Here is a 16,462-nt window from a genome sequence, read left to right as displayed (position 1 = left end):
CAGTGTCTCTGCAAATATCAGTTAACAGTAGTATTTGCAGTGAATAAAGTTACAATTTATTAACATGTTACTGGCACCAGCTGCACTGCTGAGTATTCTATTGGTAATCTAGTTTTTATATTATAAGTTTGACAAATTTCAGTTGTACTATTATTTTATTTTTTAGATGGAAGTATAGATTTTTCTATAGCGTTCTTGTATTTGCAAGAAAAGCAAAACACAAAGCAGAAAAATCATCAGTTCACACCCGCAGCTTAAGTATGAAATGATCCAAAGGAAAAAAAAAAAAAAGGTTGCCTTTAATGCTCTGCAAAACCAAGGGCAAGCACAGACCTGTTATGAAGACCCAACACTTAACACCAGATCCAAAAAGTCAGAGGCTTAAAACTGTGAGAATAAAGAAAACAAGACTTACAAAAAAACTTTTATTTCTGCCTCAATGACACAACAGTGTTAACAGTTCACCTGAACGTTGATGTTTTTAAAAGCTGTGGAGCTTATTGTTAAAACCTGCAAGCTTTCAAGGGTGCCATCAAGGCATATCCAAAAGAGAAAACATGCATTTTTTTTTCAAAGTAGATGATGAAAAGAAATAATTCTATGTTGCTGAATAATGGAAAAGACAGAAAAATGAAATCTAGTGAACTCAAAATAACAGTGTGTTCTCCATCTGCAGGGATGCTGCTATAATTAGAAAGTATTTCAACCCATTTTCCAAAACAGTAAGGAGCTGCTTCGGCACACATACAGTAGAACTGGAAAACATACAGTAAGTGGTCCTTTAGAAGTCATGCACATACCAAGAAGACAACTTTTTTAATTGACCCTCACTCATGTGAAACTGGGCAGTCACTTCAACAGGCACAGTCATGGTTAATAAAAGCTTGAGGTCTTAAAGAATAATCTGAAATACGTTTTTGGATTTCCAGACAATTTTGTAAATTGATTACATGTTTGATGGTGCTTAGAACAAACGGATCCCCACCTAAAATGATGCAATGCAGGCTTTAAGCTTTGTTTACTAGGGTGGTGTGTGTCATTAAAATAAACTGCAGGGTTGATTGGGTTAGACTTTTTATATATGTGTGTGTGTGTGTGTGTGTGTGAGATGATGGAAGAGGAAAGCACAACATGCGGAGTCTTCCTGTCAGCCAGTGCGTAGGATGATGTGGACTCCAGAGTCAGTAAAAACAGGGCCGCTCATGTCTCCCACTTTGAGAGCAAAGGAGGCGTCTTCAAAAGGCTTCTGCATCTGACCTAAAACATAAACGCACCGAATGATTATCCAAATAAAAACTCATACAACATGCAGCATGTTAATTACTTTTTTTTTTTTTTTTAAAAAGTATTAGCTTTCAGTTATACAGACATAAAAAAGAAAGTTTTTCAGTCCTTGGACAGAAGCACTGCTGTTAGCCGACTATGCTGTGAAAAGGTTTTAGATCTTCAAACTAATTTAATATTAGCTAGATTTGCATGCCCCCCCCCCCCAATAAATCAAATAATCATTTAAAACTGCATTTTCTATTTACTCAGGTTATCTTTGTCTAATTTGTTTGATGATCTGAAACAAGTGACAAATATGCAAAAGAAACCCTCCAAAATACTAAAATCAGCAAAGGGGGAAAATGACTTTTCACAGCACTGTATGCCTACATTTTTGTTCTGTGCTCACAAACTGCTGGTTTTAAGTTTGTTTTATGGCAGCGAGTGTACTGGATGCCAGATATGGAGTTATCTGCAAGAACTCTATTTGTTCAGAAAGACAAATGAGATGAAAGAGATGCCGAACGAGAGACCGGACGGAGCTACTTCAGCTGGTGGAGCAGAGAATGACATCACGAGGCGCGTACCTCTGCCGAACAGTCCCAGATCTCCACCGTTCTTAGCTGAGCTGCAGTCGCTGAACTGAGAAGCCAGGGACTCAAACTTCTCCTGTCCAGACTTGATCTGTTCTATGTACTCTGTGCAGAAGAGGCAAGATGTTAAATACATTCATCAAACTTCATAAACTCTCCTCTCTGTGCTGCCTTACTTACTCTGAATGAGCTCCAAGGCCTCATCTTTAGATCGCGTAATGTTTTGTTCTCGCCAGGAAGATGGACGACGCGACTGATTATGCTTCACCAAGAGGTGAGAGCAGCGTACCTGAATTTAAAAATGAAAGGAAAAAAAAAAAAAAAAAAAAAGACATTAGTCTGGTAACACTCCAGGTATTGGTTTATTGGGGAAGGCAAATCTTATTTTTTTTCTCTCCTCTTAAACTGATCAGTACCACTTTACAACTGGAACAGCAAAATTAAAATTTGAAAGCAGCCCCGCACCTAAATTTGATTCCTCTGACCTTCCCCCAAATGTTACAAACATACAGGGACACAAATATTAACCTTACATACATTGCAAATACAAAAAAATACAAAATGAACTTATCAGTACCAGAGTAATAAAATCAATTGCTTTTTCAGTCCACTAGATGGCACTGTTGAAGTTTTTTTTCCCCCTCTAGTGAGGTCATCAAAGGTGACAAGTAGGTCAAACAAAGATGGAGGTATTGGACAAAGAAATCAGAAAAGTGTGTTCACATTTTAACCAAACATTTGAAGTTATTTTGGACTTCCACCCACGTCTGCATTCAGCTGAGTTGGACTAGAATGTAATACAAGTAGTTTACTTTGTTAGGTACATGCAACATTTATGACAGTTCATTAACAGTGTTGGTTAGTTTGTCTGCCTTACAATCCCATTTCAGAGTAAATAAAAAAAAAAAAAAAAAAAAACAGGCTGAGAACTTTATCTTATCAGGTAAGTTTACTTTTGGGGACATAATTTGCATTTGAATAAATGTGATAAATCCCAACATACACTATATTGCCTTCATATGAACTTGAGTGACATCCCATTCTTAAAGTTTAATGTGATGTCGGCCCACCCTTTGCAGCTATAACAGCTTCAACTCTTCTGGGAAGGTTTTCCACAAGGTTTGGGAATGCGGTTATGGGAATTTTTGACAGTTCTTCCAGAAGCACATTTGTGAGGTCAGACACTGATGTTGAACCAGAAGGCCTGGCTCACAGTCTCTGCTCTAAATGATCCCAAAGGTGTTCTATCGGGTTGAGGCCTGGACTCGAGCACTGTTCTTGAACTAACCTGAAGGCCACATGAAGTTTGGAGGTCTGCATAAAGTCGGTGACCTCTGCGCACTTTTGCGCCTCAGCGTCCGCTGGACCCGCTCTGTGATTTTATGTGGGCTACCACTTCATGGCTGAGCTGCTGTTGTTCCACTTTGTTATAATACCACTAAAAGGTGGCTGTGGAATATTTAATAATGAGGAAATTTCACAACTGGACTTGTTGCACAGGTGGCATCCTGTCACAGTACCACGCTGGAATTTACTGAGCTCCTGAGAGCGACCCATTCTTTCACAAATGTTTGTAGAAGCAGTCTGCATGCCTAGGTGCTTGGTTTAAACACCTGTGGCCATGGAAGTGATTGGAAGACCTGAATTCAATGATTTGGATGGGTGAGTGAATACTTTTGGCAATATAGTGCATGTTATTGCTTTACTTAGCTTAAAATGTTTAAAATCCCAATAATACTGTACTGTAAGTTAAGTATCATGAATATATTGTATCTTGTGGTCTTTGGTGATTCCCACAAGACATCTGATACCATCAGTGAGGACCCAACATATTTTGTGTCTCCACCCTTACAGAAAATTAATTAGCAAAATGCTGATGACATTTCCCGGGCGTTTTTTTCTTATATGATAAACTGAATACACGCTGATCAGCAATGACGATGACTGTTAGCCAATAGAAAGAATGCAGCTGCCGTTATTTATTTTAATAATGTGAAAAGTAAAAGTGATGATGGTTGAAGCCAATTTCTCTGCACTGTTCCTGCTATTACCAGTTAAAAGAAGAAGAAGCAGAAGTCATATTGCAGGTAGCTCCCTGGTGTGTTACAGGAACATTTCAAATGTCATCCTGGAGGATGCTAACCCCAGCAGGCAAATCATAAATAATTTACAGGCATTAACAGTAGCCCCAGCTGCAATCTGAGCATGCTAAGTAAAGTGTGCTTTCGTGCCACTTTAGGAAAGGGGCACCAACTCATATAAAGTGAGGAAGTCAGTTTACATGAAGAACAATAAGAAAATGCCTTTAAAATGTAACCACCTCATCTTCAGACTAATGTCCAAGCTAAGAATCTCAAACGTATAGTTTAATATGAAGATGTTATTATATGCTCGGTTAACAACATTCATATTTGTTTTTATGTCATACTGCAGGGCACTCTGTAACACTATGCAAAGTACTTTACAGTAGAAAATTATTTTAAAAAAAAAATGCAGTTCATTCTGACACATTACACACAACCTTATCTGGCTCTCCACGGCCGTCTCCCACCGGACGTTCCCACTGGCTGGCATTAGTGATGTGGTTGAAGTAGTACACCTTGCCTGTTAGAGTAATGACAGAGAGCCATTAAACATTCATCACTGTCAAAACACAGACATATTACTTAAAAAAAAAAAAAAGGCACCCTGGTAACTGTGACAGGGTGTGCAAGTACTCAATCGCCTAGCCCTGTATCAGCACCATTGCATTACAATACTGCATACAGTGTAGTTGATCCCCAGTAAATATAGTTTCTTTATTATTGCCATCATGTAACTGCAGGATTTCTCCTCCACCCACAACAGGATACCTTTTATTTATTGCCACAGCAACTGGTCTCACTCTGCAGAAAAATGTCTAACGCCGAGTTTTACACAGGTGTGCGTTCATGGTGAAATTCTGGACCGACATCCATGTTTGAAAGAGATAATTTAGCCTGGTGTACACCTGAGTTAGAGCCATCATTTAAGCTGTGAAAAGTTCTCCTTCCTTTAACAGCTGGTCACCAATGATGTGCGTAAACCACTTCCTGCTGTGACTGTAAATAAAAGGTAATGAGAACTGAGTATCAGAGATGTGAGCAAAACCCACATTACCCCAAAACAACTAAAAAAAGCTTAGTGCGTGGGCTTGCAACTATGAGTGGAAAAAAAAAAATTGCAGGCAGAATGAGAACCTTTGAATCCTTCTCGGCCTCCAATCTCATTGTACATCCTGTATAATGACAATAAAAGCATTTTATTCTATTCTATTCTTTGAGCAAAAAAAAAAAAAAAAAAAATCGCTGCTGAGGCCCTTTTCTTGTTCAGCATTTGGTTGTATTTAAAGACACTTCAGTCAGTCATTCAGTTTTTCTCAGTATTTTTTGTTTAAAGACTGTTTTCACTGGTCAATTTTATTTTGGCCATCGAACACTGATCCATTTACTAGTCCAGTCTGCTGCCCTAAACCTTCCTCTCTAGCATATTGTGCCAACCCGCTTCTTCAGAGAGAAACTTGTCCACCATCTTGGACTGCACATGGCCACAATCATCCTTCATCTGTTGCTGCGACTGAGAGGGCCACTCTAACCACGAACTGAGGCAGGTGGAGAGCTGCAGCCGCTATGTCAAGTTTACAGAGACCGAACAAGAACAACTGCCGCCAACTGCTGTGTAAGGCCGTGAAGTTTGAGTTCATCCTCGGGATTAGAGACTCAGTTAAGCTGCTCAGTCATTTTTTATGATTCCAAATAAACATTTTCAGGTAACAAACTTATAAGTGGTATACGCTCAGACATGCATTTTGATATTCAAGCCGGCTGGCACTAATGATTACTGATCAGCTCTTTTGTGCAGTTCAAAAACTGCCGTGTGTGGTTTCACAAGACCAAGATGCAGAAAACCAAACTGCAAATCTGCAAGCTTTAAAACTGTAGCCCACAAACCACTGGGTGACATTAAACCCTTTTTTTTTTTTTTTTTTTTATAAAGATACTTCGAATGCTTCCCATTACTGAAATATGTCTCCTTTCTTCCTCTGGTCATTCTTAATATCTTAGGCTATGTCTACATATAAAGTAATTAGCTTGCTGTTTAATACTAGCTGGCAATTAGTTGCTAGAAGACTCACTAGGAGACAGCTCCATCCAGCTATCTCAGAGAGAGATGTGAAGGAAGGACATGTACATGGAGGTGCTGCAGCTGCCAAATGACAACTTCACGGTTCTGCAGTGTCACTTGAGTGATTTATGACATACTGGACATTACTTTTATTTTTATTGCATAAAAAGACAAGAGTGTGATGGTAAAGCGCACACTGCATCCCTGACAGAAACTACTGTATTATACCACTAATACAGCACAGGGACTTTGCAAACATCTGCACAGACAATGACCTCACACAAAGCTAGTGAAGAACCCAGAGTCAGTGTGTCCTGACCCCAGCCCAGGAGCTAGAGCCTGATCTTCAGCAGATAAAGACAGTGATGAGCAGCTTTAATTTCTACCTGTTTCCACAGCAGAACCATGGTGGTGTTTGTTCTCAACTCTCTTAGGGCTGGTCTGTGTTTGCTTTGTGTTCATACTTAAACACTAAAAAAAAGATAATGTGTCCTCATTACGACGGGGATTTGTGTCAGTGTGCAGGACTGTAGCCCAAAGTTTATACGGTTAGCTAGTAATGATGTGCCAGTGCATCTCAGGACATGTTAGCCTAACGCAAAAGTACATTTCTTTCTCCAGAGTTAAGTAATGTAATGCATTATGCAAAAACAGAAGGAACAAGCAGTATGGAAAACTACTGAGTAACAACTCCAACAATATTCACCTCACAATGACTGTTTAAAAAAAAAAAAAAAAAAGCTGCTTCTTTGTGGGATGCTACAGCATTTAAGTTAAATTATCATAAATAATTTAACTTAATGCTAACGTGTTAGATATTAGTGTTACTCTGTGTGACTGCTGTATTATAAGTCACCGGTCGGTGTACACAACATCGCAGAGTGCGCACTGTGGTAATAACCTGTCACGTATGGAGGTGGGAGGGAGGAAGCCTGAGTTTAGCACCGTGAAAAGCGCCCTCCGGCTGGGACTCGCTCAGTTTGCAGGTGAGGCGGCGGGTCGAGACGACGTCATGCCAGGGCCCTGCCGCAGCCAGGTTGAATGAATCAGCTTTGCTGCTATAATGAAGTAACACGCCTAGAAAAAAAGCTGCGGAAACGCCACATTTAAGCAAAGACAACCACAGCAGCGACCAACCCCTGGCTGCTTTCAGCCAGCCGTGATTAAACGTGTCCCTCCAGCCTCGTTTCAGCACTAAAGCCCGCTGCTGAGGCTGCTAGCTGTCGAGCTAAGTTTATCACACACCGCAGTTTATCTCAGTATTTGGCCCACTTAGCTTCTTGTGGTTTGTGTTTTATCACCTGAACTGCGGCTCATTCTTTTCTCCCATCCGGGCGGTAGGTTCTCCTCGTCTGCCATGTTGTTTTCTGCAGCAGCGTTTTCAAATTTGATTTCAGTGCAGAAGCCGCGTAACGCTCCGAGCTGCGGCTAAGGCAGATCACGACAGTCGGCCTCACGTTTATGGTACAAGTTGTTTTCAGAATTACGCCCGCCGTTTGGTGGGTTTTTCCTTCTCTCATAGGTTTAGCGCAAATGCCAATCATCATAGTGCGCATTTGATTGGTAGGAAGGCGAACGCGCAATAGACCAGCTTTACGGGACAAGCAGGAACGAGAGTATTCCAGAAAATATCAGCTAAGGAGATAATTGTTTTTTCTTCTCTAACTTTCCAGGTACGGATGATAGCTTTAACGCGGGATTTTCATATAGTAGCATAATGTTCAGGATTTTGCCACATAAAGCTGGTCATGATGAATGTGTTCAAACATAAGTCACGTTTGTTTGCACATTAACGTTGGCGTTGCGAGCTACAGCTAACGTTAGCTAAACAACACCGCGCTGATTTAAGTAGATCTCTGTAGCGCTGTTTTCCAGCGCAGTGTGACTAAAACAAGCAGAGGTGGGAATCACCAGACACCTCACCATACGATATTATCACAATCCTTCACCTATATATGATATTGGTGCGATTTTTAAGAATTTGCGATATGCTGAGTATTGTGATAATATCATCTACAAATAATGTCCTCAAAGTTAAACTTTGTCGCTGTGTTTTATGAAAAGATAAATAACTGTCACTTTAATTATTTATTTATTTGCTGCAAAATGAGACTGTCAAGCAACACTGCCATAAATGTTGCCATCAGTCTTGGATCGGGTCAAGTTGGCAATTGCATGCAATCTGTTTCTGATAATACAGCAATTAACTAAAGAATTGTAATTAATCACATATGTTATGTACATTGACAGAAATCCACATTTGGCTGTAAAATTTGCACTCTGTAACCTTCCTGGTCTGCAGGAATGTAAAACTGAAGGCAACATGTGGGCAGTCTGTCTGCATTTATTATTTAGAGAGCAATTATTTGTAAACTTTCAACAGTCCCTCTGAGTGATTGCAGTCAGTTCAAGTCAGATTGCAACTGTTTGCAGTAAGGTTGCCTACTATCAGGGGACCTGTGCAATCACCTTGTGATCAAAAGTAGTCGTGAGTGTACAACACACTCTAGTTACAATCAGTTGTGGAATGTGAAAAAAAAAAATGCAATACAATCACCAGACAGGCACTGATTTTTTTTTTTTTTTTTGTATGTGCAAAGAGGTTGCTGTCCTGTTTTTGCATGTGTGACTGATCCATTAGCTTGCTCTGAATTCGGGTGCTTTGTCAAGTCACGTTTGTTCAGTATTGGAGGTTTTTTTTTCTGGTTGAGCTGATGTAATGTAAGTTTGCTTGGCTAACATTTCAGGATGGTGGTGCATGAGATGAGCCCTCTTGTTTATAGCATTCCCAGAGTATTTTAATTTATTTAATAAAATATTGATATTTGGTGTCCTTGTATTGATAGAATGTCCCCATGCAAAATATTGTGATACTATGTTGTATCATTTTTTTTTTTTAAACCAACCACGAGTGTTAAAATCTCATTATTTGAATTAATATTTCTATATGTATAGGAATGGTTAGGCTAATTTTATCTCATCTCCTTTCATTGGCAGACAAAGATGATCGAAGTGGTTTGCAATGATCGTCTGGGCAAGAAAGTCCGGGTCAAGTGCAAGTATCCTTCACTCAAACTCTGCAAATGTTGCTGAATATTGTCTCTCACCATACATGTTAAAAAAAAAAAAAAATTTAAGAACAGATGACATGTAAATCTTGAGATGAGTTGACATAAGTCACAATGCTTAACTTCTGCAAAGCACAGCATTCTGAACTGCCTTCACAGCACCTCAGTTATGAAATTCTGATTGAACTTGCATTAAGGTAGCCAATAAGGATCAGTTCTATTATGGGATGGTATGCAGAGCAGATTTTCAATGAATTCAATTCTTTGGGGTTTTATAAAGTCATATTTGAGAGGCTGGGAATATTTGTCAATGCAGCAGTTGTGCTGTAGCCCTTTAAGACCTATAATAGAACAAGTCTGCCAGACCACGTCTTTACAGTTATACATGCTGTAGTACCATCTTGTGGAATATTTCAAATCGCTATACATCAATAGAATCTTCAGAACCTTAATTATAATAAAATGTATGAAAGAAATTCATAGTAACTACAGAAAGTAGCTAAAAAGTACACTAACCTACAAATAAATTGAAAACATTTTTTGTATCAGCATATTATGCTAGATACAGAAATGCCATAGCTGTAAATGCTAATGAACGCGCATGTTTTGTTGTTAGCGCTTTTTATTTCTGCAACCCTGTTAGAGGAAGGAAGCATGATATTTAAATGTAAATCCTGTGGTTTTATGTGCAAAAAGAATTATTGAGGACAAACAGTTTAAAAACAGTTTAAAACCTTGACCAAACCAATTATTACAGTCAACTAAAACTAAACAAGAAATTTTAGTTAACTAAATTAAAACCTAGGCTTTGAATAAAATCGTTGTTTTTATTGTAATATCTATGCCAAGTTTCCTAGAAACTCGGCATAGATTAGAAAATAAAAACAAAAACAACTCTGGACCAAACCAAGAAACCAGTCATCCACTTAGACACCAGGAATAGCCGGGCTTTTACTTTGAAGGCCAGTCTGTCACGGGGCTACGTGGAGAGATGGACAACCACACCTATGGCAAGTTTGAATAGGACACTTTGCCTAACATGCATGTGTTTGGACTGTGGGAGGAAAGCAGAGCACCCAAAGCTGCTGTGCCATCCATCTGCAGATCAAAAACAAAATGATTCTAGTTTTCCATGCTGTCACGCTGCTCTTTCCTTAACTTCCGTGGTTCAGCTCTGAGGATACCATCGGAGATCTGAAGAAGCTCATAGCTGCCCAAACAGGAACACGGTACGACAAGATTGTATTAAAGAAATGGTAAGATGTTCAAATGGAAATTTACACGCTTGATGACAAATTACTCATCTGTTTGGATCTAAATGTTTTCCGCGGTATTCCACAGGTACACCATATTCAAGGACCACGTGTCTCTGGGTGACTGTATCCTTTCAATATTTTTTCCTGCTTTTGGTAGTTACTGACAGTGGTCTATTTACGTTACCATTAAGGTAATGACTGAGTGTTTTTAAATACCTGAAATTGATAAACTTATGTAGCTACTTTCAGCTGCTTCCTTATTCACAAGGGGTCACCACAGCATGTAGTTCTGCATGTTTTTCACTGGATCCCGAACCCACCAGGATCAAACCGGGGATCTGTCACTTGTTAGCCAAATGTGGAACCACTACACTACGGAGATAGATACTGCTGTGAAGGCTAACTTTTTATTTACCAGTACAGTCTTTATCATTTTTATCTATTCACGACAGTATTATGCCTTTACAGCCACAGAAAAGCTGCAGTTCTTTTAGTTTCACTCAGTAATCCATACTGATGTATCCCTAACTAGTTTGCGTTTGCAGCTGAAGCATTTTTGTAATGCATGTAACATCACGAGTGTAAATTTGCATCACTCAGAATCAACAGCTGTTGCATCCAGATCACCTGTTTGTACTTAACCAAAAACTCTTCAGATGAAATCCACGATGGGATGAACCTGGAGCTGTACTACCAGTAGAGGAGAGGGGAACCACAAGTCAGATGTACAGATGTTAAGATGTTCCTTGCCCACACACCCCACACACACACACACACACACACACACACACACACACACACACACACACACACACACACAGATGGGATTAACTGAAGGTCTTGCAGGACAAAAGTGAAAGTGCGACATGGACACACAGCAGACAACTGATTTTTTGATTTTTTTCCCCCCTCAAATTACTTTGTGAAAGATGTTTTTTGTTTTGATATTTTGGAAATAAAGCTGATATTTACCTGACTGCTGGTCTTTGCTGTCCTGTAACTGTTCTCTCATACTGAATCAGACTGAAAAACCTTACGTGTCGTTCACACTTTCCCAAATTAGTCTTTGTTTTCCAGCTTACTGGATGATGGTACTGGTTGATTAATCAGCTGTGGCCGTGGTTCTCAGACTGTGGGGTGGGGTTGACTGAAACCAAGTTCAATTAAACAAAAATTTCTACCACTGTTGTGGTGACTGAAGTATCAAAAACGTTACTTTGATCTACAGGAATCAAATGCATTTACTCAACTGTTTTTGTCAAGTACAAACACATTAAACCATTTTTTCACTTTATACTCCAACTAGACCACATTTCAGAGGAAAACATAAGGTATTGATAATTTCCTTTGATCGACCTTTGTTCCAGCTAACATAAATACATTCTGCAATTCTGTTTAAGACAACTGTGTTTGCAATGTTGAGGTGACGGTTTAAGGACCAATTTTTTTGCTTAAATGTCTTTAAGGCTTTGCATTGCAATGCTGATGTGTGCACAAAACCAGGCTCATAAAGAAATGTTTTTCTAGTTTGGTAAGAATGTGACTGCACTGAACAAAGCCAAATATTTAACCACATCCAACATGTTTGGGATGGAGTAGAATTAAAACCCTTTTGGCAACATGAGAGCAAATTCCTGCTGCCACAGCTGCCTAAATCTCTAACAGTAGATTCAGTCTTGGACATGCAAACATTGTTACAAATCTTCAGAGCTTCAGCTAAGAGGCCAGAACAGCCATTGAAGGTTAAATTCTGTAGCCATTTACTTAAACCTTTCCCTAAAATTGAGAGACAAGAATGAGAAGACAGTCGTGGCACAGCTGCGGAAAGACAGTCAACAACTGCTGGGTCAGCGGGAGCATTTTAAATGTGAACAAACTGCATTACAATTTAGAATTAAGCACCACATATAAAGCGTGCAAACAAAAATCATATCGCCATCCAAAGCCAGTGAGCTCCCAGCACACACCCGTGACTCGAGGCCATCACCAGCCCCGAAGAGGAGCACAACTAAAACTAACTATAAGGAGTCAAATGCTAAACATGACCAAAAGTATAACCAAAGCCTAAAATAATCTGTAATATTAATAAAATAAACAGCAGTTAGTGCCATGCATGTAAATAAGGAGTGAAGACACTATCAGCTATCCTGGTCTTTAGTTTTTCTGCATAAATTAAGTGGCATCAAACTCACAATACAAAACAGTACACAAACAGAAATTATTAAAAAAAACACAACCTAATCCACATGAACCTATTTATTAGTTTGTGCACCTCATCTGATTGGCTGCTGGCCCGTGGTCTGGTCTTTAATGATTTCACACTACACTCAATTTTTTTCTGCTTTTTTTTTTTGTGGAAAGTTTGTTGAAATATATTTACTATATATTATATTAAAATATATTAAACTCCTGCTGCACTCTGTTGACTTATGGCACTCCGGCTGCATGTGTCACAGTCTGCACTGTGTCCTCACTGTACAGGTCCTGACCAAGTCAAACCTGCTGCTTACTTGTTCCAGACAATATTGGAAACAGATTGTGACATGCTGGCTTCTTTTCATGTTTGGACACAGTCTGTAGAGGCTGGTTTTATGCACCGTCCTCCACACTGGCTGAACATCACTAAACACCAGTTTCAACCACTAAACATCTACTTGTCAACCTCAGTACTTCGACTGGCTTTCAGCTTATGTTCAGTAGGCTACTGATGCTCTTGGCCTCCTGGGTTTCCTGTCGGTTAGCTTTAAGTGGAAGCAACGTAAGCAGTCACATTTGCTGCTTTGGTAATGGGCAATCTGCTGCATATAGGATGTACGTGACTCAAGTGAAGTCTATTTAAGCTTTTTAATTTCATAACCAACCGAAACTTCAGGTTAAAAAATAATAAATCTAGAATCCTGCTGCAGAGGTGGTGTTGTAAACTGTAAATGTGATGCTGTTAACATCCATACGTAAACGAGACACCATCAGGTCAGCTCAACAGAGGTTTTATTCACATCACTTAGTCACTCATGAACTCACTCAGAACCTACCAGCATCTCTTTCATACATAAAACCACACTCATGCATGTGGGCTAATCTAGTCCCTCACATAAATCCCTACACACACAGAATGAGTATACACATCACATCCAGAGGCACATCAGCAGTAGTCAGAGTAATCCTCCTCCACATAGTTGGCTGGAAATAGCCCCACCTGGAAACACAGGAGGATTGCAGGTCAAACAAGAAGCCTCCAAATATATTTATTTATTTATTTATGTATGTGTTGATGTTCGCATGTTCTCACCCGGCCGTACACCTCTCCTTTCCACCAGCCACTGTGACCCTTCTTGGAGATGATCTTGATGGTGTCTCCTTCCCGCAGTGACAGCTCGGAGCGGTCCCTGGCTGAGAAGTCGTACCTGGCCCTTGCAATGCCGAAGCTCCTCATGCTGCACCCTGTGAGACAGATCCCACATTGCAGCATGGAAAAGCTTAAAGGAACAGTTTGGGGAAATGATCTTACTCCATTCCTTGCGGAGAGTTTGATGAGAGTATCGCCACCGTTCTTATATCATCATGTTAAATACAGAGTTACAGGAGATGTTAACTGACAGTAAAGACTGGAGATGGCAAAAAACAGCATATGCGGTTATCATAAAGTCATTCCTAGACCCCTGCTTCTGTACAAAATAAGTAAACATGATAACATGAATATCACAGCTCCATGAATGACAGTAGTGCTCTGCATTTCCACAACTAGGAGGTGGGTTGCTCTGTCATTTTGTACAGACATTTGCAGCTCACAGAGGATGACTTTGGTGATCACATTGAGGACTGTAGGAGGTGATGGAGATCTTCTGTACCTGGTGTGGAATGGGGCGTGTTGTTGAAGGAGTTGCTTTGCTCTGGTTGTTTGTAAGGTACAGAAAGTGTGGTGTCCAGATCCTTAAAGTACTCTTTCAATGAGTTCTGCTGGTAATATTGAATCATCTCCTAACATGAGACAGGGGCAGGAGGAGAAAGAGAGGGTGAGAAACATGAGAGAGATGTTAGATGTGGTTAGAGAGGAGAAGCTGAGGTCAGGCAATGTTTAGTCCTTGCTTTGGTTTCTTTTGCTCTGTGCCACACTGTGACTGTGCGTAACTTACTATTAAACCCTTGAATGCCTTCTTGTCATTGATGCGGAAGAGACCTTCACTAGAGGTGATCCTAATGTGTCTGATGTCCATGCTGAACCTGAGAGCAGAGGGAGGTTAATATTAAAAGGCACCGTTTGGGAATTTTACTGTGCTGAATGATGAACACAGCAGCAACTCTCAAAAGACAGAACAGAGAATTTTTCACTTCTGCAAAGATGAATTTGGATTTTGTGTGTTTGCAAATTAAACACTGATCGTGCATTCATGCTTTGTTAGTTCAGGATTGTTTACCCAGTTTTGCGAGGAAATGATACTTCGTTTACTGCAGTTACACATTACACGTGTTTGTTAAGCAGCTTTAAATTTCCAAACTGTTTTATGAATAACTAACCTTTTTTTTTAAGTGGAAGTTTACTTTACAAGATTTCCTGATCAATTTTTGTAAGATAAATGAATTAAAATTAACCTTTTGGTGCATAAAATTGCAGATTGATGTTAATTCACAAGTTCTCAGAGCCAAAGGAGATGCTTGAACTTTTTACCCCCTGAAAGCCTCCTAGCCTACAAAGCCTTGCAGCTCTTTTCTGAACTGAGCGGTTTCTGTCATATTTCAGGTTTCTTATAGAACAAAATGAGTGGGTTTGTATCAGAGGCTAGTGAGGATGGTGTCTGCCTACTCAGCTACCTTTGGGAAAAACACGGAAAACCATTCTTTGTTATTGTTTTAGGACAGACATGCAGAAATATGAGCCTATCCTGTAACAATGCAGCTCAGCTCACAAACTCACTGCTTGTAATTTGGTCATCTTCAATCCACAGAAAGCTGAAAACTGTCCCATAATCAAACAGAGCTTTAACTGAGACGTGTCTTACTTAATGCTGATAGCAAACTCTCCTCCATCTTTCTGCCGCACGAGGAAGGTACCATCGGACCGGGACATTAACAGGTTTTTGGCGGCGGCGCGGTCCATGTTTCCTGCGAACCTTGAATCACAGAGAGAACCAGAGCGTTTGTTTTTGTGATTATCGTAACCTCTGCAATCAGAAATAACAGTTTTTGACAACACGCACGAGACAAATGACATTGACCAAATTACATGTGATCAAACACAACCTCAGTCAGTTCAATACATTTGGCAGGATTATTTGGCCTACTGTGAAAATTATGGCCATGATAGTTCTTCAAATATGAATGTTGTTACAAAGAAACTGTGCATTCACAATAATTTCATGGAGGGCACCCAAGATCAGTGCCAATGAAAATTATTCTGATAACACAAAGCCTTTTTTTTTTCTGGGTGAACATAATCAGTTGCGTTTGTTTTGCAGTCAACAATGCCATACTTAACACTACCACCAGGTGTCACCAAAGGGAGAGATTTTCTAACATCACACATACTGTCTCATACTGTCCTTCATGAGGACAATACTGTGATTAAAAAGCTGTTTTTAATCACTACTTTGAGGGCTCTCACAACAGAACATCATTGTCATCATCATTAACATGAGCCCAGGGGCAAAGAATAACAACTATACATACAATAACTGAAGGTTATTTCACACATCAGCATGATGTGAGTTGATACATCCCATCAGTTTCACAGTTTTACAATATGTTCCAAACACTGCTATTTAAAACGCCTCTAATTTTCAGTATCGTGTTCTGCTTTTGTGCCTATCCACTAATATTATTCTCTGTGTCAGCTATGTGGTGTTTCCCACTGAGTTTTGCAAAGGACTGCAATACAGTAACCAATCAGACCATGGTTAACCAGGGTTAGCAGAGGCTCGGTGATTCAGCTCTGCTCCTGTCAATACTCACCAGTTGAAGCTAGACAGGTCTTGGGTTGGCCTCTGGAAAGGTGTGAGATCATACAAACGTTACATATAAAAAGGCTGTGGTTGTGGCGGTAACAATTCTTCACTTCCTGATACTGATGTTTGTTATACTACAGGAATGGTGCAAGACAAAAAAAACCCACTGGACTGTGCTGAATTTAGTCAGTTACTCA

The 16,462-nt window shown here is 39.8% G+C and overlaps 3 protein-coding genes across 6 annotated transcripts in view; 1 reads left to right on the top strand and 2 right to left on the bottom strand.

Annotated features, from left to right (window-relative positions):
• Positions 1-411: 411 nt before the first annotated feature.
• pin1 (peptidylprolyl cis/trans isomerase, NIMA-interacting 1) lies at positions 412-7,461 on the bottom strand. The gene is made up of 5 exons (XM_030731374.1): positions 7,304-7,461; positions 4,381-4,463; positions 2,040-2,148; positions 1,854-1,964; positions 412-1,257 (listed from the first exon to the last, which is right to left on the bottom strand). Exons 1-5 carry the CDS (start codon positions 7,359-7,361, stop codon positions 1,148-1,150), a joined length of 471 nt encoding a protein of 156 aa, XP_030587234.1. The 5' UTR covers positions 7,362-7,461; the 3' UTR covers positions 412-1,147.
• A 96-nt stretch (positions 7,462-7,557) lies between these two features.
• ubl5 (ubiquitin like 5) lies at positions 7,558-11,302 on the top strand. Its single transcript, XM_030731386.1, has 5 exons — positions 7,558-7,675; positions 9,000-9,061; positions 10,243-10,326; positions 10,412-10,449; positions 10,983-11,302. Exons 2-5 carry the CDS (start codon positions 9,006-9,008, stop codon positions 11,024-11,026), a joined length of 222 nt encoding a protein of 73 aa, XP_030587246.1. The 5' UTR covers positions 7,558-7,675; positions 9,000-9,005; the 3' UTR covers positions 11,027-11,302.
• Positions 11,303-13,317: 2,015 nt separating this feature from the next.
• Positions 13,318-16,462, bottom strand: part of vav1 (vav guanine nucleotide exchange factor 1) — a 31,318-nt gene continuing 28,173 nt past the window's right edge. For all 4 annotated transcript variants that reach the window (XM_030731313.1, XM_030731321.1, XM_030731328.1 and 1 more), the window contains 6 exons: positions 16,273-16,304; positions 15,324-15,434; positions 14,460-14,547; positions 14,175-14,304; positions 13,616-13,767; positions 13,318-13,522 (listed from right to left, as the gene is read on the bottom strand). In XM_030731313.1, coding sequence (XP_030587173.1) covers positions 13,469-13,522; positions 13,616-13,767; positions 14,175-14,304; positions 14,460-14,547; positions 15,324-15,434; positions 16,273-16,304 — 567 coding nt within the window. In that variant the 3' untranslated portion in view covers positions 13,318-13,468. The remainder of the gene's footprint in view (positions 13,523-13,615; positions 13,768-14,174; positions 14,305-14,459; positions 14,548-15,323; positions 15,435-16,272; positions 16,305-16,462) is intronic.

This window comes from Archocentrus centrarchus, chromosome 1 (genome assembly GCF_007364275.1).
Source record: "Archocentrus centrarchus isolate MPI-CPG fArcCen1 chromosome 1, fArcCen1, whole genome shotgun sequence".
NCBI classification, from domain to species: Eukaryota; Metazoa; Chordata; class Actinopteri; order Cichliformes; family Cichlidae; genus Archocentrus; species Archocentrus centrarchus.
Note: the sequence above shows the minus strand (reverse complement) of the source record. Positions and strands in the feature narration are given on the sequence as shown.

Coding starts and splice junctions, on each gene's coding strand:
- pin1 (XM_030731374.1), bottom strand. CDS start 7,361: ATGGCAGACGAGGAGAACCTACCGCCCGGATGGGAGAAAAGAATGAGC. Junction 2,149..4,380: donor GCCGTGGAGAGCCAGATAAG/GTTGTGTGTAAT, acceptor TTTTAAATTCAG/GTACGCTGCTCTCACCTCTT. Junction 1,258..1,853: donor TCTGGGACTGTTCGGCAGAG/GTACGCGCCTCG, acceptor TTTATGTTTTAG/GTCAGATGCAGAAGCCTTTT.
- ubl5 (XM_030731386.1), top strand. CDS start 9,006: ATGATCGAAGTGGTTTGCAATGATCGTCTGGGCAAGAAAGTCCGGGTC. Junction 9,062..10,242: donor AAAGTCCGGGTCAAGTGCAA/GTATCCTTCACT, acceptor TCCGTGGTTCAG/CTCTGAGGATACCATCGGAG. Junction 10,450..10,982: donor CCACGTGTCTCTGGGTGACT/GTATCCTTTCAA, acceptor AAAACTCTTCAG/ATGAAATCCACGATGGGATG.